Raw genomic sequence first — 26,616 nt, 5'->3', positions numbered from 1 at the left:
AACATGTATTTTATATAATCAAGTCAATTGTACATCACAAGTTTTCTATACTACTTACACCTTGAAGTCTAACTGTGATAAGATAGAATCCTTTGAAGAAGTCATAATCATTAGAACTGACACTATGTGGGACCTGTAATGTAAGAAATTATAATTACTGCATTCACAAATTTATGTTTATTTGCCATATCAATGCTTATAAAAGAACATAAAGTTGAACATTGTTAACATCTAAAAAAATAAAACCGAGAAAAAGAATGATTAATATTTCAATCTATTCTTACAATTTCTTAATGATTACTGACAGTTTATTTGAAGTTATATTATAACATTTTTATCTGGTGATTTGAATTTCCAAAGCCTTGATTATGGTTAATTAAATTTTTATTCATATAATCCCACAAGAATAGGCCTGTTTTATTATTCTTGCTTTGGACCTGGAAAATTGGTTAGAATAACTATATAAAATCACTTCATTCAATTAAACTTTGCTGCACTTAAACATGTTTGTGCCCCTTAAAAGTGAAGAATAAAATGGTAACTTGGGGAAAGATTTTGGCTCAATATAAGGACTTAAAAAAAAAAATAGAACAAGCCTAGAGCAGTGGTGCATGCCTATAATCCCAGGAGCTTGTACGTTTAAAGCCAGCCTTAGCAATTTAGTGAGGCCCTAAGCAATTTAGCAAGACCTGTCTCAAATAAAACACAAAAAGTCCTAGGGATAGCCAGGCACAATAGTGCATGCCTGTAATCCCAGCAGCTCCGCATGCTGAGGCAGGAGGATTGCTAGTTCAAAGCCAGCCTCAGCAATAGTGAGGTGCTTAGCAACTCAGTGAGACCCTGTCTCTAAATAAAATATAAAATAGGGCTAGGGATGTGGTTCAGTGGTCAAATGCCCCTGGGTTCAATCCCTGGTTAAAAAAAAAAGAAAGAAAGAAAAAGAAAAAGAAAAGAAAAGAAAGAAAGAGCTAGGGATGAGGCTAAGCGGTTAAGCATCCATGGTTTCAAACCCTGGTACAAAAAAAAATAGAGCAAATAATGTATTCATAGATAATCTTGTTTTCACTGATTCTATTCATTTGAGTTAGAGGCATTTTTGTTTTGCCTTAAAAATGGCCATTAGTGTTAAAAATTTTTCTGCCCCAAATCAGTTGAGGAATGTTTATTTAGTACTCTAGATGCTGGTATCTTGCCAAATTAGCTCTGCTTCTCTTTCATATTTACATCCATTTCTGGTATTTTCCTTCCAAAACAATATTAGGATGGTACATTTAATAAGCAATTTTTCTTTCTTGTGTTAATTGTCAATTAGAATATCTTTAGCTGTAAGAAAATCCCTAACCAAATTTACAATGACTTAAATAATAAAACAATTCCTTATTTAGCAAGATGTCTGGAGGTAGGAAAGCCCAAGAATAATAGGCTTATTTTTTTCTGGCATTATCTTGCCCTGACTTCTTGCTGGTTATATGATTTATAAACAGATGACTACAGCAGTTCCACATAGCATCTGACATCCACAACCACAAAGAAACTTTCCTCTTGTAGCTCCTTTCAAAAGCTTAGAATCCTTTTCCTTGGAAGACTGACTTTACATTTTATTGTCCATATTGGATTTTTTTGTCCATGCACTTACAAAAACACTAGCTAGAGGAATGGGAATAGATGTAAATGGATGTAAATGTAAATGGATGTCTGCACCAAATTAATCACTTAGCAATCTTGTTTTGGTCAAATTCCCATTCCTAAACCTTCCTATAAGAGATTTTGGAGCTATCACTTTTAGAACCATGCCATATTTTCTCCTTCCTGTCACCTCTCAGAAGAATGAGGATTTGGACGCTGGTACAAGCTCTGGCTTTGCCTTATGGGTCACTATTATTTTTTATTTTTCAATTCAATGAATTTCGACCATGCCCCCTACAGTCCACTTTAATGTGGTTGTCAGCTCCTAGCTGAACCACTAGATTAGGTAGAACCCAGGAACCCTGGAGGTGAGAACTTCTAAACGGGAATGGATCTCCTAGGAAGAGAATGTACACACCCAAGAAATTTCAGGAGCATATTTTGTTGGTTAGAAATGGGTATGGGACCAGAATCTCCCCTATAAACCAGATTGAAAATCAAAGATGTGCATTTAGGCAGTGGGAATGGGATAGGGTGGTTGGTGGGTGAGGAGACAATTTCACTAATTAGACTAAATAGACTGAGTGTTTTGATGGGTCTATTTTGGAAAGGCAATATTAAAAAGTGAAGTAGAGTTGTGTTTTCCACAGGATCAGACCTGATGCAGCCAGACAAAGGGATTGGGACAGGATTACCTTTCATCCACATTAATCCACTGGTGACTCTCTGCAATCTTGTTATTTAGTGGAGGAGCACTTGGTGTCCCCTGACATTGTTACACTTTAAGAGATAAGTTTTCCTTTAGGCCAGATTTATTGTGTCCATTTCCCAGTCAGGCAGTCCAAAGATGCTGATGACTGCATCATCTAGCTTTCAAAGGCACTAATTGTCATTTTGCTTGGAAAGCTCCCTTCCCATGAAGAAAATATAAACAGCTCTCAGGTAGTTTATAAACACAAGGCTTAGTTTATAGATTTGTTTCTGTCATTAAAGTACCTGTAAATATTTTTTTTTGTTATTCTTGCTCCATGTCTGCCTCCAAATGTTTTTTGATGCTGTGAGACCAGTACCCAAGGAAAGTGGTTTAAATGTGACTATGGTAAAAATTAGTAGCTAAGTTGGGAGTCAATTTAGGCCTTTTGCAGTGGCTCAAATAGGCAGAATTATAGAGATGATCAGTCTGGTTGTCCTTTTTTTTCTGAATTACCTGTTTTGTCTCACTTCCTGGAAAATCATAGTGCAATGGTATCTGTGGACTTCAGTATTTGGGGATGGGAGGCTTAGTGGGGACTGGGTAGTAAATGCCTTACCCTTCTGCAGACTAAAATTTCTTGTAGTATTTGAAGTGCTCAACAAGCCTGAAAAGAGTAGAATCTTGGTGTTTTATGATAAAGATAAAAATTAAAAAGCACTTAGAAAATTTGGATGGACCAAAAGAAATAGAAATTACAGATAACTGCTAAATAGTTTTAATTGTAAAATTTAGGATAATTCTTTTCTTTAAAAAATTATGTTCATTTTTCAAATTTAGAATATAGATGAGGGGTTAGATTCTATTTTTTACTATCTGTGGAATTTAGCTAGTTTATTATCATAATTACTAACAAAAGAGTTAAATTCAACAAGAACTTTGGGAAATAAAAGCTAACCTGGGTCTATAAAAGCTAACCTAGGTCTAAGTTATTTTATACAGACTTCTCTGTCCAAAAGAAAAGAAGAATTGATCAGAAAAATAAGTGTCCAGATTTAAATTTAGAAATTGAATATGATTTTATGTTAGAGACTAAAAGTCCATGTTTCTAGAAAATGGCTGCTTCGTTTTGTGAAGAGGCTGTGTGTATGAGTATTTCTCTTGGATTTTTACTGTGCAAAGTCTCAGTATGTGGAGTGGATATATGTAATGATGGGAGTTTTTCCCTCCTTTATAAGCAGCATTCTAATGGAAATGCACGGCTCTGCCATTATTATTGCCCATGTAAATATTTGCCTCAAGATTTAAGCCTGCAGCTCTGGGAACGACTCTAAAAATAATAATATTGTTGAGTATTTATATGTCATTTTCTTTCAGCATGTTTTTCATTTTTATTCTACATGTACTGAAAAATGTCTTACAATTTGCGTAATTGTGGTAACTAGAAAAAGCTGTTGGGATATGAGGCTTCTCAAATCAACAAGGAGGTCAAAATGGATGTCATCCCTGTTCATGGCATATTTTGGTTTGAATTATCTGGTTTTAATGTTTAATAGTCATTTCGTATGTTTAAGTGGTTTTTAATGTTGCACAAAAATGGCACCTAATTAATACATTCACACAACGTACAAAAATGCACTGAGTCTCCTGCACTCAAATTTGCACATATTCTCCTGCTGCTATATTTATTTATAGCAATGTACACTGCTTAATGTGTGCTTTTATATGAAAAGCACTTTGTAAATGTTTGCTATTGCATTTTTTTCTTTGAGGACAGCCACAATCTTGTACCACCATTCAGTAGGAGAGATCATCAAAGCAATTAGTTTGAAAGTACTTCTTCATTTACCAAAGGATTTTAACTCTTTTGGAAAATTATGGGTAAGATTGTAGATTATCTTAGACTGAATTCTATAGAAACAAAACTGAGACAAAGATTTCTAGGACAATGTCTTTTTTGTGGGGGAAGGTGGGTGCTCTCAGAAGAAGCTTGTGAAGGAGGCAGAATAGGAAAGGGGAAATGTGGAATCAAGGAGGAAGTCTCAGTGGAGACTGGATCTTCTGTTGGCTTCTGCAGTGAGACTCTGGAGGGAGAATGTGTCACAGAGTTGGTCACATCTGGAGGCAAATGGGCTGGTGTGTCAGGCATTGATTGTGCTTGGCCTGGAAAAGAAGGTAGGAGGGTAGCCTCTTGGGTGAGGCAGCTCCCAGGGGACCCAGGGTAGTTCACCCATAAGTTGTCAGCCAAGACTCACAGCATGTTGGTGATGGGAATTCCAGCTAATTAAGGCAATCTGGGCATGGCACCAACCGCCTCCATTATATAGATGAATGACAATTTAAAAGAACAGGAAACTTGTTGGACCTAGGTTCAGTCGATTTTCCTCCAGAGGACACACCACCCCCACACATCAACATGTGTAATCAAACAAAGGTAGAAATTCAAAACATGTTCAAGGCCCTTTAATTACAGTGACAGTTTAAAAATATTAACTAAGATGTGGACTTCAGTTCTGTTCTTATTCTGTTGCTTATGGTGTAGTATTGGAGAATTTATCTGGCTAACTTTCCTGTTAAAATGCATTCATGTCACAGTGGGTGCAAATGGGCTCCTTGAGAAAGGACGTGAGATATTGTCCATGAAAATCTGAGGGTGTTTGGAATGCTAAGTGCACTCAGGCAACCTTTCTCCTGGCTTAATTTTCCTGCTTCAAATGCTTTATTTGCAGAAGCCTTTGACTGTCTGTACATGCAGAACTGATTCTGACAGAACCAAAACACTTGCTGTGTTCAATGAATGAATTCCTCTCAAATTCTTTCTTTGCAATAGATTATTATGTCATACTGAGGAACTGTAGAGTATTCTTTTTACTGAAAGAACATCTCCAACCCTCTTTTTTATCCCATTATAGAGTAGGTGGAGAAGATTTTTTTTCTTTGAAAAGCAATTTTTCCTACTTACTAGAATGATGGCATGCCTTATAGAAATGCTTAGCCTTATATGAGAACAGTGGGTTTCCCCTTAGTATCACTGATTTAAGGGTTGTTTTAGTCTGTTTTAAATTGTTAAATATTTTTCATGGGAAAAAAGACATTAAAAAACTTTTGGATTGCAAACTTAACTTTTAAGTGTAAGACCATTGAAATAAACAATGGCAAATTTCCATAGTGGATCAAAGAAAATATTTGTTGCTATTAATATTCCCTCTGATTGCATCTGAATTTGATTATTCTAATTTATTAAACAGGGATAATAATATGCAAATAAACTCAAAATATAAAGAGGCATTAATTTAGACTTTAGAATGATAATGCAACCTTTTCACCTTGAGTAGGACTTTGCTATGACTTTATACAGAAATTGAACTAAGCCAGTGCCTAGGAGTGTTCTGAAAGGAATAAAGTATTTTGGAGCACAGTGGACACATGATTGAGAAGGCAATGTGCAGGGATCCTGTTTGTAAATGATTTCCTTATGATCTGAAATTCAACACCATTTGTTATCTTTTCATTACCAATATTTCCCAAGAAAGCTAGCAGATAAGAGGGTAAAGTAAAAGATATAGACTTCCCTTTGAATTCAAATCTTAAATAAGTATCTTTCTCAGTCTGGCTTTATTTTCCTTTATGTAATTATTAATCTGTCTACATTTGTATTTATCTTGTCTAGACATAGGACTTTTGTTGAATAAGAAAAATCCTTTTTAATATGTATGTGTAATAATGTATTTACCAATATTTATTTCATTGATTGATCATTTTTAAATATTACTGTAAGCATGATAGAATAAATATTTTTTAAAATATTATTTCTCTTTAACTTGTTCAAACTATGCCTAGAACTCTTGGAAAGACCAAATAAAGCATTGAAGGATCCAATGTATTAGAAATTAGAAACTTTTCTTTCACAGTCATTAAATTTGGCTAACATTTTAAAAATACCTCATTTGGGCTGGGTGCACATATAAACTCTGCAACTTGGGAGGCTGAAGCAGGAGAATTCCAAGTTCTAGGCCAACCTGGAAAACTTAGTGAGACCCTGTCTCAAAAACAATTTAAAAAGAGCTGGAAATGTAGCTCAGTGATAAAGTGCCCTTAGGTTTAACACTCAATACCACAAATTAATCAATGAATCAATGCCTCATTTATGTAATTATTATTAGTTGCTAATAGTTTGAGCAATTTGAAATCCCTTTAAAGTTCATAATTTCTAAACTATATATTATCACATTTTTGTTTCTTTCAGAAACTTCCAACTAAGTGAAGAAGACCACTGGATTTACCAGGCTATTTTAGATCAGTATCCTGGAGATCTCTTTGGCAGAAGGACTCTGTATCTCGATATGTTACAAAGATATTTTCCTCACAAATCTAGGCATGACTTGGTGAGTGCAAGTTGAAATTGTTTTAGGGGTCAATGATTATGGAGATATGTGTGTGTGCACGTGTGTGTATGTGTGTGTGTGTGTGTGTGTAAAAATAATCTAAAATTTATTGTTTTTCCTACTCTATAGAAAATAGTTGAACTACAGGTTAAAAGTCTATGCAGGTCATTTTTCCCCCCAAAACTATATGGTCCATAAGCAGGTGAGGGCCTGTCTGGCAACTTGCCCCAGAAATTTTCACCATGGCTCCCAGGCTGCTCCGCTAGTGTTTGATCCTCAGGTTTACAGACAGGTACCTGCCTACGCTCAGAGGTTCCACCACGTCTGGATCTTTCCTGAAGGTTAAATGCTTGCCCTTGCATCCACAAAGTCTGCCACACCTTAGCCCCTCTAGTCATAAGGATGCCAACACTCACCCTGAGAGATGTGACTTACCTGTATCTTCCCCATCACAGCAACTCTGCCTGTTCCTCTATGTGGGTAGAAAACACACAGACCCCGAATTCAGAACTCAAAGACATGACTTAAATTTCCATGAGAAGGAATTGGAAAATTATTGTTTCATTCTTTCATGGGAAAACCCACAAAGACAAGAAAATAGAAGTTACCATATCATCAATTAATTTTACAATGACTTGTCTTATAAATTATATGTAAACAAGCATGTATAGGCTCTTGATTTTTAATGCTATAAAATATTATCACATACTCTGTACTTTTATTATTGTTTTAAATTAAGCAAGTAACAGCAATACTCACATGTGAATAGAAATTACTGTACATCAGTTTTAGGGAAACTCCTTTTAACACACATAGCAGTGGGTGAAAGTAATACTATTGTTATTCTTATTTTCTCATTAAGAAACTGAAGTAAAGTCCACATAGTTAGAGTGACTATTTCCCACATTCTTCCTATTCTTTCCCTGTCACCACATTTCAACAATTAATTGTTTAAATTCTGGTCTAAAACAGATACCTCTTACATAATAAATAATTAACTCTGGATTTTTTTACATTCTTAATTTACTAAATTATATCTTCTTTTATTCCTAATCAATTTTATTTGCTTCTGTGACCAGCTGCCATTGTTACCTGTAGATTTTTATATTTTTTCTACAATTTACATGATTATTTTTGCATTTTTATTCTACATTGGATCGATTAGACCATGTTTCTGCATGGTGTACCATTCCCTTCTTAATGTTTGACAGATGTTAAATGTATTTTTGACCTTATTAACAAAGCTAAGACATTTTCAGAACACATTTTGGTAGCTGATACTTGGTTTAAGTGAGATCATAGTCTGTTTGATCATGTGTCTATTTAACCATACCTAAAGTATTATTTTAGGTGGGACATACTCTATCCTGCTTGCTGGCTTCTTTTCTCATACCACTTAGGAATTAAATAGTATGTCAAAGGTGTGGTCTGTACTGAAAAAATAAAGAATTATTTAGATCAGTGATGCTTTAGTTCAGAAAACACACCTTTGTATGAGATCTTCAGAATCACTTGCAGGAGTTTTTTAAACTCTCAGGCTCTTCTTTTCTGCTCTTTGTGTACCCCCTTTCACCCCGCTGCCAACCCCATACTCTGATACTTTCCATGATTGAGAATCACTGCCAAAAGTGTCCCTAGTTACAATGTGACAATGTCATATCCCTCAAGAATGTAGGATGAGAAGGCTAAATGTCATTGCTATAATTAAGTTTAGTCATTCTAACATCTGAATGTTTTGATAATTAAAAGCAAACTGAATCTTCAGGATTATTGTAGCAATTTTTATGCTTATGTTTTTCATTGTCATAAAGACTTGATATAATTTTTAAACGATGCCAACAACTGACTTAAAAAATGGTGCATTTAAAATTATATATGGAGGGAGTCTTGCTTTTTGCTCACTGAATCATACCACTTAGAAGTGAAAGTTGCTTTAGAGACCACTTGGTCTGAACCCATTCTATATGAGGAAAGTAAGGATTTATAAAAGGACTTGTAAACATCGAATGCCTTTTTCTCAATTGCCAGTCTTAGTTACTGTGTTTACTCTTTAGATGTTTGTCCCAGTTTTTAAAAATCATTGGTTATAATTAATTCTATTCACTTTTATAACAATGACATACATCATAGGCTCATTTTAACAATGATAAGAGTTCACCATCTATTATCTTTTCAGGTAGAACATGAGAAACACTGTGACCAATATCACTTTGCTAGGGAGCAGCGAAGGATCTTGATAGAAAATTGGAATAAGAATAGGAAAGACTTTATACAGAAGGCAGTACTTACCCTCCTTGAGGCCTGTGCAGCTCATGAAATGGAGAGCATATTGGCTAAGGACAGAAAAAAGCAACAAGACCTGTGTGCTGATCTGAAAGCTAAGGTAAGGTGCTCACAGAAGCTGTTTTAGTATTTTTCTGGGTATTCATTGGAGAACCCACTTTTCCTTTTGTTCAAATCCAACCTAAAGTTCAGTTTCTCTGAAAAGCCTATCCTGAATAAAACTGTTAGTTTGGACCATATTAATTTTCAATTCTTTTAGGTCAAAAATAGTCAATAATCAACAATTTCATAAAGTTCAATCTGAAATTACTATAATAGGATATTTCGATGGAGACACCTAACATTAACTATAGATGCTGGGCAACAGAGTAAGGTGTGGGATGAAAATGCGGTGCAGTTACAAACTGTCTAGTGCTCAAAGACTCTCAGACTTCTCATTCATATCAGAGATATGCAAAATAGGAAGAGGAAAGAGGTTTCCTGAGGAATATGTTAGGGGAAGATTGGTGGATTGTATGTAACCCTCAACAAAATGTGGGGGATGAGGTGACTTTTTTCCTGCTTAGACCCAGTGAGAGGACCTCTGGAATGGCTCCAAGTTAAAGGGTGAACCTGATAGTTGGAAGGATTAAGGGCTGCTGTTTGATGCTCACAGGGAAATACCTACCACAGTGGCAAACTGAAAGAATGAGAGGTTACTGTGTTGGGAGCAGCTACAATCCTGACATCACAAGTGCTGGAGTCCTGGAAGCCTGATGTGGATATGGCCCTTATTATGGTCTGGATTTAAGATGTCCCCCCAAAGTGCCTGTGTTAATGCAGGAATATTCAGAAATGAAAGGATTAGATTATGAGAGCTGTAACCCAATCAGTCTATTTTAGTTTGAATGGATTAACAGGGTAGAAACCTTAGGCAGGTGGGGTGTAGCTGGCAGAGATGGGTCCCTAGGGGCATGCTGTGAAAGGATGCATCTCCCTCTCTCCCTCTACCCCTTGCCCTCCCTGTTTCCCATGAACTGAGCAGTTTTCCTCCATAGAACCTATCAGCCAGGATGCTCTGCCTCATTTTGGGCCCATGGCAATGGAGTCAGACAACCATGGACTGAATCTTTGAAACCATGATTCAGAATGAACTTTTTCTCCTCTTGGTTGTTCTTGTCAGATATTTTTAGTCACAGTGACAAAAAGCTGACTAACACAACCATCCTTGAAAAGTTAACAGAGGCCATTAAAAATTAAAATTGTTTCAAGGCATAGCATATGTCTAGTAAAAGTTCTCAGATCTTTATTGGTTAGTAGATGATGCAGTAGTTTGAGGATAGCACAGGAAGCTTTATTCTCTTGATAGAAAGCATCCTGAAAGATGACACTATAACAAAAGTATATAAAAACAAGCATCTTTATTTTTAAACATTTGAGAAAAATACTTGTTCTGCAGTTTTTATAACAAAAAGATATTTCTTTTTACACTGTATAAATTTGGGACCTAAAGAAGAGAAGCTGCATCAAGGCTAATCCACTACAGGCTCCAGAGCTAAAGTGGTTTTCTTCTCTGTGGTAGACTTATGGGAAACACACAGGATCAAGGGGCCCTGACAAGTCCTCATACTCCTGTCTGTTTATATTCATTCTGCCCATATTATCATTAGCTCTGGAGCTATGCTATAGGTAATGTTTTCTTTATATTATAATGCATTAAGTTAATCATATATGTGGAAAAGTGCATAGTACCTAACTATGCTATTTGATAAAGTTTATTCACATACCTCCCCAAGGAGACACCCAAGATTAATATATAGAATGTTTCCTGAAGCCAGAAATCTCCCTCATGGTTCTTCTTAGCAAATACTACCCCCCCCATAACCTTTCTTTTGATCTCATCAACAGATTTATGTCTGGTTCAGAACTTCATATAAATCAAATCCTAGAGTATATATGCCTTTATACTTCTTGTGCTCATGATGTGTTTCATTCTTGTTTCATGTTACCATCATTTTTTCTTTCTTGTTTAGTATTTCATTGTATATATATATTTCATAGTTTGTTTATATGCTTTTCTGTTAATAGAAATTTTCATATACTTGTTGTTTTGATAATAGTGGTATGAAAATTCTTGAACATGTCTTTTGGTAAACATATGTGCTTATTTCTATTGGGTAGATATTTAGGAGCAAAATTGTTGAATTTAAAGTTTCAGTGCATTTAGCTTTGAAAAATATTGCCAAGGTTTTCCAAAATTATTGTAAAAATTTACAACCAGATTCATTTCATTCACATCTTCACCAGTATTGGTATTAGCAGTCCTTAATTTTAGTTTATTTAGTGACTGAGTACTGGTACCTCATTATGGTTTTCATTTCCATTTAGAACATACGTTCACTAAAAGACATGTTCAAGAATTTTCATAGCACTATTATCATAACAACAAGTATCTGGAAATAATGAAAATTTCTGTTAACAGAAAAGTATATAAATAAACTGTGAAATATATATACAATGAAATATTAAACATCTTTTCATGTGTTATCCAATTGGTTATCTTCTTCTGTGGAATGTCTGTCTGCTCAAGTCTTGCCCATTTTCCCCTTGGGTTATCTGCTTTTTTTCTTATTCATTTGTGTATTCTTTACATATTCCATATACAAGTTTTGTTTCCTTTTTTCTTTTTCTCCCAGTCAATGGCTTATCTTAATGTTGTGTTTGGATTTACAAAACTTATTAATTTTACTTGAAGCCTGTCTTCCCTTAAATGTCAGGCTAGTTTATTGCTCTCTGACAGGCTTAAGATAAGTCCTAATGTAGGCAGTTCAGCTCTTAAAATTTTTGCTGTTAAAGTGGGAGCAACGTTCTTTTCAACTTCTTAAACCTAAATGGAAGATGGAAAGTCCTGTTGGAATACTATTCATCTTTTTTATGTACCATATTTAAGAAATTGTTGGCTAGTGGAAAGGTGTCATTGTCAAAGATATCCTCCCTAAGATTTTTCTGCCCAACTGTGCTACTTCCAGAGGTGAATGGATCCCCCAGTTAGGTGGAACAACAATAAATGGGAAACTTATAGGTGGAAAAAAAGGACTGAAATATCTGACAAGAACAACCAAGAGGAGAAAAAGTTCATTTTGAATCATGGTTTCAAAGATTCAGTCCATGGTTGTCTGACTCCATTGCCAAGAGCATCCTGGCTGATAGGTGCTATGGAGGAAAACTGCTCAGTTCATGGGAAACAGGGAGGGCAAAGGGTGGAGGGAGAGGGGGAGATGCATCCTCTCACATTCTTTCACTAAAGAAAATGTACATCAGGGACATTATTCTAGGATGGATACAACTAGCAATAAAGGCTACAAAATTGCTAAGGGGTAAGAGTCAGCATTAACTACCTGCAAGGTTTGCTTAGAATAGTATCAGTCACTGTTAAATGAGAACTTTGTTATTCCTTTATCTCTCTTTCCCTTTTCCTTCCTCACCTATGGGCCCTAATGGACTAAGCATCTAGGGAATCAAGAGAACTCACCTTCTGAATAGAGAGAAAGGAATAGACTAAACTATTGGAATTGGACACTTTGATTTTGAATCAAGACTATATTTTATGTCTTATATTTACCATAGGCCCCTGTGTAACTCAAGAATGACCTATATATTTGTCTGACTTTTCATCTGGTGACAGAAGAACCATCTGAATGGGAGACAAAAATGTGTTTTAATTATTCCCCACAGTTCATGCTGTCCATGTGTCAGGCATACCCTATATAATATTCCCTGTATATCAAGCATTCTAAAAGATGTTTTATATGCATTCTCTGATAGTATATTCAATCAGAGAATTTGCAAAAGTAGCTGCAGAGGGTTTGCCTATTGAAATCAGAGGCCTGACTCTATGTCACAACAGAATGTGGACTCTGCTTAGAGAGGCTTATTCACAGAGGATTGCTATGGTTTGGATATAGTTTGAGTGCCTCCCTCCTAAATGTTCATGTCCTGGAAGCCTCACCCCATGTGGTAATGCTGAGAAGCGGTGGAACCTTACAGAGGTGAGGCCTAGCAGAAGGTAATTAGATCATGGGTCACTACCTGGAAAGGATCAGTGCTGGTCTCACAGAGTGAAACTAGCTCTCATAAGACCATGTTATTATAAAGTGAAGCCACCCCACATTCTTGGTCCTTTCTTCAGGCAGCCAGTTCTCTTTCTCTTTCTATCCCCTGTTGGCACACAGCCAGGAGGCCCTTGCCAAGATGCTGGCACCATGCAGTTTGGACCCTTCAGGCTTTAGAATTTTGATACAAATAAAACTATTTACCTATAAGTTACCAACCTCAAATACTTTGTTATAATAAAAGAAAGTGAAGTGAGACAAGGGTGAACAAATATTTCTGAATTTTTAGGGAATAAACTTCTAAAAGACAAATATAGGTAGGAAGTGAAGAAGTTGGAACAGAATTGTGGTAAAATGATTCTATTTCCTACAGAGATAATGTTTTCATCAGAATTTGTGTTCCTAATGAAGAGCTGAAGCTCACATTGTAGTTGGGACCAAAGATACATCTTAAAGGAAGAACTGTATCTATAAATTTGCAGTAATTTAAAATGTTATATTATGCTTATTTTTTAATTATGATTTTTTAATGTGCCAGAAGAGTTGGGGATTTATCCCTACACTTCATTTTGCACGTCTGAAAGCTGAGTCCTGAAAGATGAAGTAACTTGCCTAAGGTTCATACTGACTCATTCATCTTGAAATTCAATACTATCTCAGCCCTACAAAGGTTGTATTACAGAGTTCTACAAAATAATAAAATATATTTATTATACTTTAGATACCAATGTGCTATATATTAGACCCACAGAATGTAAAAAATATTGCTTCATTGTATCATAAATTTGACTTTCTAAAACTAATATGCTAGCTATAATAAACATTAATTAAACATGTAACCATAATTTTATTATTAATCTTAGAATTTAAAAGGTCTTTTAGGGAGTGATTTAGATAATTTGTGTTTTTGCAGAAAAATGTTAAAGGAATTTTGAAATAAGTAAAATAAAACAGAATTCACATTTTCTGTCAGTAACAGTCGCTGTAAAAAGAAGAGTTATTTACGTCTCTCACCAGAGTAATGAGACAAAAGAGAAGTAGCACCTTCATTCTTCCCAACAAAACCTGCTTGTTGACCCTCTAGATTTTCTCAGACTATAGTCTCTGCCTGTGTCCAGCCTAGACCCCTCTGCTAGCTGTATAATTAATTCCTTTGCATCCTTATCTTTCTGCAACAGGGCTGGGCATCTTCATTACCAGAGCCATCTCATAAGTGACTGTGCTTCTGTGCTGGGTAGCTGAGTGCTGCTAGGGAAGTCACCATCATCTGGATTCTCCATGCCACATGAGAGACCTTGGTCCTGTCCTTCATTTGACTATTTCTATTATGACTGTGTAGAATGGTCACCACTCCCTTACCTTACACCTCCATGCACAGACTTCCAGAGACAATTACCTCCTACTTCATCAAGAAAATTAAGTCATTGGGGGGTGAACAATCCTAATTCCTCCCTCTCACATGCTGTCTTTCTGCATCTTGCTAGCCCCTGGACCTCTTGTAGACACAGGATGTGATTCCTCTGACAGTTTGAATTCAGTCCTTCTCCCTATAGTTTGAAACTCTGACCCACCTAATACTTTGGACACGTGATTCTATTGACTATCGACTTTGCTTAATTTGATCTGTAACTCTTTTTAGTGTTTCCCTCTGTCTATAAGCATGGTTAAACATTTCTTACCCAAAGAAAATTTCCCTTGATTTAAGTCATCCTCTCCTCTGTTCCTGGGAAGTCCCTATGTTTGCCTTTCCACATGAAATCAACATTTTTAAAGATTCATCTACCTTACTATGTTACCAGTTCCTCTTATCTCTCCAGCTCACTAAAACTCTCTTCTCAAGGTCAAGTGGACATCCATATTACTTAATTCAACCAGGACTATTATGTTATTTATTTTTTTTAAATGTCAGTGTAATACAGTACAATTCTTATTACATGTATACAGCACAATTTTTTCATATCTCTGTATATAAAGTATGTTCACACCAATTCGTGTCTTCATACATGTACTTTAGATAATGATGTCCATCAGATTCTACCATCCTTACTAACCTCCTGCCCCTTCCTTCCCCTCCCACCCTTGAACCCTATCTAGAATTCATCTATTCCTCCCATGTTCCCTCTCCCAACTCCACTATGAGTCGTCACCTTATATCAGAGAAAACATTTGGCATTTGTTTTTTAGGGGATTGGATAACTTCACTTAGCATTATCTTCTCCTGTGCCATCCATTTACCTGCAAATGCCATAATTTTATTCTCTATTATAGTTGAGTAATATCCCATTGTGTATTTATGCCTCATATTTTTAAATCCATTCTTCTACTGAAGGGCATCTAGGTTGGTTCCATAGTTTAACTCTTATGAATTGTGCTGCTATAAACGTTGATGTGGCTGTCCTTTGGATATAGACCAAGGAGAGGGATAGCTGGGTCAAATGAGTTTCTCAAGGAATCTTCATACTTCTTTCCAGAGTGGGTGCACCAATGTGCAGTCCCAACAACAACATATGAGTGTGTCTTTTTCCTCACATTCTCCTCAACACTTATTGTTGTTTGTATTCTTGGCAGCTGCCATTTTGACTGGAGTGAGATGATGTCATAGATTAGTTTTGATTTGCATTTCTCTAATTGCTAGAGATGATGAACTTTTTAAATATATTTGTTGATTGATTGTATATCCTCTTCTGAGAAGTGTCTGTTCAGGTCCTTGGCCCATTATTGACTGGGTTATTTGTTTTTTTGGTATTTAGCTTTTTGAGTTCTTTATATACCCTAGAGACTAGAGCTGTATCTGATGTGTGAGGGGAAAAATTTGCTCCCAAGATGTAGGTTCTCTATTCACCTCACAGATTGTTTCTTTTGCTGAGAAGAAACATTTTAGTTTGAGTCCATCCCATTTATTGATTTTTACTTTTAATTCTTGCACTATAGGAGTCTTATTAATGAAGTTGGGGCCTAATCCCACATGATAAGATTAGGGCCTATTTTTTCTTCTATTAGATGCAGAGTCTCTGTTTAATTCCTCAGTCCTTGATCCACTTTGAGTTGAGTTTTATACATGATGAGAGATAGGGGTTTAATTTCATTTTATTGCATATGGATTTCCAGTTTTCCCAGCACCATTTGTTGAAAAAGCTACCTTTTCTCCAAAGCATGTTTTTGGCACCTTTGTCTAATATAAGATAATTTTAATTTTGTGGGTTAGTCTTCGTGTCCTCTATTGTGTTCCATTGGTCTACCAGCCTATTTTGGTGCCAATACCATGCTGTTTTTGTTACTCTTGCTCTGTAGTATAGTTTAAGATCTGGAATAGTGATGCCACCTGCTTCATTCTTCCTGCTAAGGATAAGAATCATATGATCATCTCAATAGACACAGAAAAAGCATTTGACAAAATATAGCATCCCTTCATGTTCAAAACCCTAGAAAAACTAGGGATAACAGGAACATATCTCCACACCATAAAGGCTATCTATGCTAAGTCCCAGGCCATCATCATTCTAAATGGAGAAAAATTGAAGGCATTTCCTCTAAAAACTAAAATAAGACAGGGATGCCTTCTTTCAGCACTTCTATTTAACATAGTTCTTGAAACACTGGCCAGATCAATTAGACAGATGAAAGAAATTAAAAGGATACACATAGGAAAAGAAGAAATTAAATTAACACTATCTGCTGATGGTATGATTCTATACCTAGAAGACCCAAAAAGCTCCACCAGAAAACTTCTAGAACTAGTAAATGAATTCAGCAAAGTAGCAGGATGTAAAATTAACACCCATAAATCAAAGGCATTTCTGTACATCAGTGACAGATTTCCTCTGAAAGGGAAATGAGGCAAACTACCCCATTTACAATAGCCTCAAAAAAATTACTTAGGAGTCAACTTATCAAAAGAGGTGAAAGATCTATACAATAAAAACTACAGAACCCTAAAGAAAGAAATCAAATAAGACCTTAGAAGATGGAAAGACCTACCTTGCTCTTGGATAGGCAGAATTAATATTATGAAAATGACCATACTACCAAAAGCACAATACAGGTTTAATGTGATTCCAATCAAAATCCCAATGGAATTCCTCATAGAAATAGAAAAAGCAATCATGAAATTTATGTGGAAAAAATAAAAGACCCAGAATAGATAAATCAACCAGTGCTCTTTATCCTGATCCTCCTGTACCTCTCCACCCTGTTCATCACTCCATTTCTGACATTCTTCACTCCTTCAGATTCCATCGAAGTATTCCTATTGCCACGACTTAAGTGATTTTTAGTCTGCCTGTGTATTTCTTATTGTTTCCCTTTCCTAAAATGCTGGCATCTTCCAGGTTTTCTGTCCTCATTTTTGTTGTTCTCTCTGTATACTTCAGTCAGTCCCTAAATAGCCTCATGATTTTACCTACCTGAGAGTGCTAATTAGTCTCAAATATTTTTTACTATCCCTGGAAAGCTTTCTGTTGAACTTCATACACTCAGCAACATGGTGATTATATTAAATGTCTATAGATGCCTTAAAGTCGGTGTCAAAAATGGAAATCTTCATTTTCCTGCAGGAAATTTGTATTTCTTTCTTGAGACTTAGCTTCCTATTCTCTCTCACTCTAATAGCTATTTGAAAACTTAAGAAACCTTTTTCTCTCAGCTCTCTGCCCCTTTCATCACTGGGCCCTGGTTATTGTTCATGAATATTGTATCATCAAATGTTTATTCAGCCCTGTAATAGCTATTTCTCACATTTTAATATTTTAAAAACTTTCCCTATAATTGTGGACAGAATGCTCAAATGCAATTCACATTAATCCTGATAACTTCTCAGTGGTACCCTTTGCTTACAATATTGGCCAAGCTTAGTATGGCTTTCCAGGTCCTCAATAACTTGGACCCTCTTACCCTTTTCAGACTCTTTTCTGGGCACACTCCAATCCACACTTTACAATGTAGAATTCCTTTTATCCACTATCCTCTTCCCCTACCACTGCTCAGTGCACCACTGTATTTCCTGCTTCTGTGCCTCTTTGCTCCTGCTATTGTGGCTTTACCTAGGATGACTTTCCTACCTTCCTTTGTCTGGATAATTCTTACTTATCTTCATGATTCAGCTCAAATGTCTGCTGCAGAAAGACTTCCTTAATCCATGTTTAGATTCAATGCATTCTTTGTTCTCCCTAACCCCCATATATAAATCTGGCTTGCCAGTGATCATGATCACAGTTCACTGAACAAATCTATGTCCCCAACACAACTGAAAGTAGGAACCCATTTTATTCATCTTTACCCTCCCCAACAATAAAATTTTCAGAGTTTGGAACATGATAGGTGCTCAGTAAATACTGTAAAGGGAAGTGTGAAAAATGCCTTTGGCATTTTTTCCTTCTTCTCAATACCTTCTGATATAGTCCTCTTTTCGCTGCCTTCTTCCTACTTTATTTATGAAGAATTTTGCTGTGGGAATAAGTTTATCATATGCAAAGTCATTAAGAAGAGAGGTACAAGTCTTAATTGTGAGCATTAAATATGCTAAAAAATCAGATGTGGTTTTGAAAATGAAACCTGGCTTATCTATAGCACAGGTATATTTCAAGCATGAACAAAATCACCAGGAACTTAATTTCCTTCTCGACTTTATCCTGTTTTTGTGCTCTTTGTTCTCATCTCTCACTGATTATATGACCTATTCAACAAACCCTAATAGAAAATAAGATAATGTTGAGGCAGAAGACACTGTTTTAAAGTAAGTATCATTTGAACTCCCTTTCCACATTTGATAGTATTTCATGTTATTAGTTCCTTCTATAATTGTCCTTTTCCACAGATTTTAGCCTCCTTTGCTGTTGGAGAACAAAATTGGACTTGAGTTCCACAAGTCAGATGTGAGTGGCACTTTAATCAAGTAGAATTTTCTGAGTCCCAATTCTAGTGATGATGAATAACTGATACTAGACTCATTCTCACATAGTAATCAACTATAAAAATGGAATAAATGTTTAAAAAGTGTTTTCAGGCATTGGATAACAAGCACATGGATAAGAGCCTTAAAAGAAGAGAAGCTTTGAAAAAGAGCCTCATGTTCATTATGGGTTTCCTCATAAGGTCATTTTTCAATATGAAGTAGAAAGTTATAAGCAGAAAATGACAGTCTTTTTTTAAGAACTTTTTTTGTTTGTTCTAATTAGTTATACATGACAGTAGGATGCACTTTGATACATCATATATAAATGGAGTATAATTTCTAATCTTCTGGTTTTACATCACGTTGAATCCTACCCATCATATATACATTGGTAATAATGTCTGATTCATTCTGCTATCCTTCTATCTCCATAACCCCTCTCCTCCCTTCATTCCCCTCTACCTAAAGTAACTGTATTCTTTCTTAGCTGCACTGCCTTATTGTGAATTATTACCCATATATCAGAGAAAACATCTGGCCTTTGGTTTTTTGGAATTGGCTAATTTTGCTTAGCATGGTATTCTCCAGCTCCATCCATTTATCAGCAAATGCCATCATCTCATTCTTCTTTAAGGCCGAGTAATATTCATATATATATATATATATAATATGTATATCACATTTTCTTTATTCATTCATCTATTGAAGGGCACCTAGGTTGGTTCCATAGTTTAGCTATTGTAAGTTGAGCTGCTATAAACATTGATGTGGCTGCATCACTGTAATATGCTGATTTTAAGTCCTTTGGGTATAAAGTGAGGAGTGGGATACCTGGGTCAAATGATGGTTTCATTCTAAGTTTTCTGAAGAATTTCCATACTACTTTTCATATGGTTGCACTAATTTGCATTCCCACCAGCTATGTATGAATCTACCTCTTTCCCCTGATCCTCACCCATATTTATTGTTGTTTGTATTCTTGATGATTGCCATTCTGACTGGGTTAAGATGAAATCTTAGAATAGTTTTTTTTTAACATTTCTCTAATTGCCAAAGATGTTGATCAGAAAATGACAGTCTTGTTAGGTGAAGGAAAAAAGAGATTGGAGAGTGGACTGCAAAGGCAGCTTGGATTTGAGGGAAGAGGGTAGGGAGGTGAGGAGGAAAATAACCTCCAAAATGTACATAAAAATACCCCTCCTCTTCAGCCAGGTGTGGTGGCCAATGCCTGTTATCCCAGTGGCTCAAGAGACTGAGGCAGGAGTATCATGGGTTCAAAGCCAGCTTCAGCAATGGGGAGGCACTTAACAGCTCAGTGAGAGTCTGTCTCTAAATAAAACACAAAAACTAGGGCTGGGAATGTGGCTCAGTGGTTGAGTGCCGCTGAGTTCAATCCCTGGTATCCTCCCCGCTCTCCCCCACCAAAAAACAAAACAAAACAAAAAAAAAAAAACCAAAAACAAAAAAATGCTCCTCGGGGGCTTTGCCAACTGGTAATCTCTGAATGCATGGGGCAAAATACCAAAAGGCCAACATAAAGCAGCAACCAGAAAACTGAGAAGTGAATAGAGATTCCAGAGGTCATAGGACACCATTCTGGGGAGGTGTAGTACTAGAGTTCTAGCCCAGCCAAAAGGGGAGAGATCCTGACACTCTAGGTATTCAGCTAGATGCCACTGCCCCCCACAAAGGCTATACATTAGGGATATAGGCTGTATTCTAAGATCATGGACAAAACTGAAACAGATCTGCTCTACAAATAGCCAAAATAATACATCCACAAAATCCAGATTTTCCTGATAATTTAAATGTCTTCCCCACTAAGACTTAATACTGTTTAGAGACAAATAACATAACCCAAACCCTGTATATATAATTCACAATGTCTAGCGTATAATAAAGATTACCAGATATCCAAAGAAATAGGAAAAATGACTGATAAGGAATAAAACAATCTCAGAAATTATTTAGATGTTTTATTTAAAAGACTAGAACTTTATTATTAGTATGAAAGAAAATATAGATGAAAAATGTGTAATAGTCCATTAGAGAATTAGAATTATAAAAAATAGGTCAAATGGAAATTGTAGAAGTATGAAATATAATACCTAAGTTAAGAGTACATTGGAAGGGTTTTAATAGCAGACAGGACACAGCAGTAAACAGGATTAGTGATGTTGAAGACAGGTCAATAGAAGATAATTCAAGCAGAAGATGATAAGAGAAAAAAGTAAAATTAAAAGTAAAATAGAGGGCATAAGAGATGTGGAACATGGTAAGAAGGCTTATTATAATTAAAGCTACAGAAAGAGGACAGAGCGAATGAAATAAGCAATATTGAATAAATATTATCCTCAAACTTAAAAAGGCTCAAGCATCTCAACAAACCCCAAGCTGGATAAATACAAGGAAAACCACACCTAGACACATGAGTGAATGGTAAAGAGAAAGTGAGGTGTATAGAGACAGACATGGCATGAAGATCCATTTTCTGATGTGATCATAAGAAAAAGCATCATGTCCTCTGTGTTGGCACCAACTTCCCAGTTGTGCCAGAGGCAGTGTGGTTTCTACTGGAATAGCTCTATAGTGTAAGGTTCTGAGTATTGTTTCTAGACACTTAGTCTAGAGTTTGCTTCTCTGACCTTTACAAAGATTTTCTGAGCCATCTGAAATCCTATAATTGGTAGCTCTCTGCTTAAACTAGCTTAGTGGTTAGTTAGGATAGATTCTGTGTATACAACTAAAAGCTCTGATACAGATGGTGTCTGGGTCCTACTATCTGATTTGAACTGACCCACTTGTTGATTTACAGTTTAAAAATTAGCAGGAGCCAGAAACAATAACAACTCATCACTTTTCTGATGTAAAATGGAATTGATACTTCTGGTACATAGGGCCCTGTATCAGAGCACCCTGAGGTGGAAGTGGCCAAAAAAACCCTTGTTCATCAGCCAAATGATCTAAGTGAACATATGCAAGGAGAGAGTTCTTTTAATCACACAATATCTATCAATGTCCATAGATGTTATTTGCTTTAATTTATATTTCTGGCATCATCTCTTGGAATATTTCTTTGATAATGAGAGACACAGCAGGTTACTTCTTGGGCATTATACATCCCCATTTAAGATGCTTCCTTGATCAGAGAACGGAAAAAAACATTGGAGAGCTTCAATATTCAGTGTGCCATAGGAATTGGCAAGGATTCAGTAGTTTCTGCCAGTTTAAGATATTTGTTAGTGTGTTATGTGGGCAACTGTGCTATGCACCATCAATATAATCAGTGTTAGCAATGAAACCCTTGCATCACCAGTTTCCCTATAGACACAGAGCTGGGGGAATTCACAAAGGAATTCCCTTTGGTTGTCCATGTATATAACAACAGAAGAGTCAAGAGAGCTCTGAGGAACCATAGGCATCAATGCCAGAGTGTTTTCTGGTCACAGCAGCAGATGGCATTTTCTCTACATGGCTATATTACACTATTTGTGCCCCTTGGCAGGTAGCTAATTAAAATTCCACAGGGTGTGGGGACTTGATGAATATATATATATATATATATATTAGTTCCAAGTAAAATATTCCAAGTAGCCCTATGTTTAAAATATCTTAGTTTTAAAATCACATTTGTCTGCATTGTTTTCTAAAGTTTAAAGAGGCTGTGCTTTTAAATGTTTTTCATAATGAGAGCCTTATATTTCAGTGGCAAGTCATAACAACATCTCACAAGATGTTTTTCAAATGAAGATACTTAGTCAGGAATATAGATATTAGTATGTTATAGTGACTTTATGTAATAAAAAAATCAGGCAACCATACATAATCTCAAGTACTGATTAATTTAAGAGAGGAAGTCACAACCTGGAGTTGGAAAGTCAGGATTTTTTAAAAACCTGCCAAAAATAAAATACATAGCTATTTAAGAATTTCTAAGTGTGTCTAGTGGAGCAGGATAGGGAATCCAGAAATAGATCTAAACATCAAGTCAGTTCAGTTCATTTTCAACAAAGATATAACATTAATTGCATGGAAAAAGGAAAGTATTATGGAAAAATGGTGTGAACCATTGAATATGCAGATCAAAAATGAATGAACTTCAATAAATACTTCATGCTCTTTATAAAAATATACTCAAAATGGACCACAGACCTACATGTAAAACTGAAAACTGTAATACAAAGGGAAGAGAATATAGAAAATTTTTATATATTTGGATTGGGAAAATATTTCTTAGATATGGTACGAACTGTACTATTTCTTTTTTAAATATTTAATTGGTTTTATTTTTTAAATACATGACAGTGGAATGCATTAGATTCTTATTTTTATATAGAGCATAATTTTTCATATCTCTGTATATAAAGTATGTTCACACCAATTTATGTCTTCATACATGTACTTTGGATATTAAAAGAAAAAATTTGATAAATTGAAAGAAACAGATAAGACTACAAAAACACAGGCTACCCACTAGGAGGAAATATTTGCAAATTTTATGTCTAATAAAGAAGTCAGATCCAGAATTTATAAAGATTTGTCAAAACTTAATGATAAGAAAATAAAAAATCCAATAAAAAGAGAAATATTTGGCTACTTCACTAAAGAATACATTTGGAAAATAAGACATGAAAAGATGCTTAATGCCATTTATTATTTGAGAAATACAAAATAAAACCACAGTGAAATAGATGGAGATTCTCATAATGAGCCTAAAATTTAAAAATCTGGTCTTAAAGATAAGAGGGAAAGATGGCAGAGCAGAGGCACCCAGCACATTTCTGCTTCTCCTTGGGGTTGAACCAAAGTAACAGGTATGTGGCTGCATATAGTAATGAGTGACCATAGAAAAACACTGGGATTCAATGGCAGTAAGACAGAAACCTGGTAAAATCCAGAGACCTGGGACAATAGCACATCAAGAGAAACAATAAACCCCAGCACCTGTCATGAGGTTCAATGGCAGGGGAAGGAGTAGTCTCCCCTCTGTAGGAGTAAAGATGAAATTGTCCCTGAGAGCTCAATCAGCTCATAAGCCAGAACCTTGCATAAGTACAGCCTAAATAGATAAGAGACCTAGGATCTGCACTGCAGACTGACTTTGGAGAGGGAATTTATTGTACCTTCCAGTGAAGGTAACCATCTTGAGAAGGGACCTATTGTCTGAATTTGTACTGCTCTGGGGGTCAGAAACCCCTGCACATTCCATTTCTGGAGTGTAGTTATTCCACTGCACTGCCGAAGTGCCTCATAAGACATCCTTAGCTTGGGATAGTGACAATGACACAAACCTACTGAAAGTTCTATGCTGTTTGGAATATGGACTAGAATGTAGGGGGCAGGGGTTAAGGAGATGGTCTTCTAGAATCAGAGGACAGGGAACCTGCTATCTTGAGACTTGGATCATGACCAGTCACATGTGGTTTGCACAGGTGCCATGACTGAGGGCGCTAGGATCAAGTTTGGCAAACTACATGGTTCCCACTGCTACCCTCCCAAAACAGAATTTTGTGGTTCCACTACTTCTATTGCCTTCAGAGGCATCTGAGGACCTGACTTTTGTCCCACTCCTGGGGTATGTAGCCTAAGGCACTCTGGAGAGGAACTATGCTTGGTACTGCCCACATTCCATGCTAAGTTGTTCTGGAAAGTACCCTAGCTAGGAGAATTTCAACCGGCTTCAACCACAACTTACTCCTCTCAGTACCTGGTAGAAACTACAGCTGAAAGAATTGGGATGGGGTAGGGGACTAAGCCAACAATCTTGCCTCTTATTTAGAGGGTAAGATCTTCAGGCTCTTTACTATGGCTGGAGTAATCAGTATCAGAATTGCTTTAAAGTAATAGAGTCAATATCAACAGCAATTGTGGAAATCCTCATCACCTGATAAGGTCTACTGTTACCATTGTACAAATAATCACAGAAGGTGCATCTCATATACTCTGCTTGTGTACCACACCTGCCTCATTAATTAGAGTGTTCCCACTCTTGCAAAGTCTACAAAATAGTAGAGCTTTCTGACTCTAATATGTTATTCACTGTGCCAATACCTACAAATCAGAGCCAAGGAAGCTACAATGAGATTACATTATGAAGTTCAGCTAGAAATATATTCAACATTACCCAACTGATACTCATCATCACCAGAAAGCAGCTTACTAAGAAGGACATCAAATGAAAGCAGAAGAGATAATCATCTCAATAGATGTGCAAATCTTGACAGAAATTCAAGAAATAAGAAATTATACCTTCTATGGTTCATAACTCTCTAGTAACAAATTTCAAAGATTTTGAAATAGATGAAATGCCTGATCAAGAATTCAAAAGAATGATTTTTCTAAAAGCTCAATAAAAGTGGACAAACACTTAAATAAAATAAGAAAGACAATGCAGGATATGAATGAGAAATTCAGCAAAGAGATAAAGATAATGAAAAAGAATCAAACAGAAATCTTAGAAATGAAAAGCTCAGTAAGTTAAAAAACATAGTGGAAACCTTAACAAAAGTTAAGTCTAGATCAAGGAGAAGAAAATATTAGAGCTTAAAAATATCTTTCAAAATGTTATATTCAGATAGAAATAAAGGAAAAAAAGAATGAAGAAAGCATTCAACATTTATGGGACACCATTAAAAAGCTAAATATCTACATAATTGGCAAACTCAAGGGAGAAGAAATAAAGGTAAAGGGCATAGAAAACCTATTCAATGAATAATGGCAGAAAATTACCCCAATCTTAGGGAAAACATGGGCATTCAGGTACAAAAGACCTTTAGAAGCCCAAATATATATGAACAGAAAAGAACTTCTCCACATTATAGCCAAACATTCACAAGAATAGGAAAAAGAAAGAATATTAAAATCTGCAAGAGAAGACAAGCAAGTCACATTTAAAGGAAAACCCATTAGACCAATAGCTCATTTCTCAGCAGAAATCTAAGAGGCAAGAGGGCATGAAATGATGAATTTCAAGTTCTGAGAGAAAATAACTTCCAATTGGGATCACTATACATAGTAAGTTTATCTTTCTCTCCAGAGAAGAAACAAAGACCTTCCAAAATAGTCACAAACTAAGGAAATTCAAGTCAAGTACATAACCTTACAAAAGGCACTTAAGAGAATTGTACACTTTGAAGTAGAAGAAAGAAAATTACCATCATGATACATGTGAAATAATAAATCTGACTAGAAGAATAAATATACAAATGAGAAACAGGAAAGATTCAAACATTATCAATATGGTAAACCATCAACCACAAAGATGAATGAGAGAGGAATATTTTTAAAATAATAGAAGAAAACAATAGCTCTGAATATAAATGGGCTTAATTTTCCAATTAAAAGGCACAGATTTGGTAAATGGATTAAGAAACAAGACCCAAACATATGCTGCCTACAAGGAATGAACTTCCTCTGTAGACACACAGAGACTAAAAAAGATAGGGTGGAAAATGATATTCCATGTAAATGGAATCCAAAATGCAAGCAGGAGTAGATATACCTTAATTCTCACAAAATAGACTTTAAGACAAAAAAAATAAGAAGAGACAAATAATACTATGCAAAGATTAAGAGATCAGTTCATCAAGAAGATGCGATGATTATAAATCTGTATTTACTGAATGTTTAGAATTAGGTGCTTGTTTTATA

The 26,616-nt window shown here is 35.8% G+C and overlaps 1 protein-coding gene across 5 annotated transcripts in view; it reads left to right on the top strand.

Moving 5' to 3' along the window:
- Ccdc148 (coiled-coil domain containing 148) overlaps nucleotides 1-26,616 on the top strand; it is a 314,744-nt gene that overhangs the window by 151,562 nt on the left and 136,566 nt on the right. For 4 of the 5 annotated variants that reach the window (XM_040294329.2, XM_040294328.2, XM_078017449.1 and 1 more), the window contains 2 exons: nucleotides 6,564-6,702; nucleotides 8,879-9,085. In XM_040294329.2, the coding sequence (XP_040150263.1) occupies nucleotides 6,564-6,702; nucleotides 8,879-9,085 (346 nt within the window). The remainder of the gene's footprint in view (nucleotides 1-6,563; nucleotides 6,703-8,878; nucleotides 9,086-26,616) is intronic. The other variant, XM_040294330.2, reaches the window with a different exon arrangement.

The sequence above is a fragment of the Ictidomys tridecemlineatus genome, chromosome 7 (genome assembly GCF_052094955.1).
Source record: "Ictidomys tridecemlineatus isolate mIctTri1 chromosome 7, mIctTri1.hap1, whole genome shotgun sequence".
NCBI classification, from domain to species: Eukaryota; Metazoa; Chordata; class Mammalia; order Rodentia; family Sciuridae; genus Ictidomys; species Ictidomys tridecemlineatus.
Note: the sequence above shows the minus strand (reverse complement) of the source record. Positions and strands in the feature narration are given on the sequence as shown.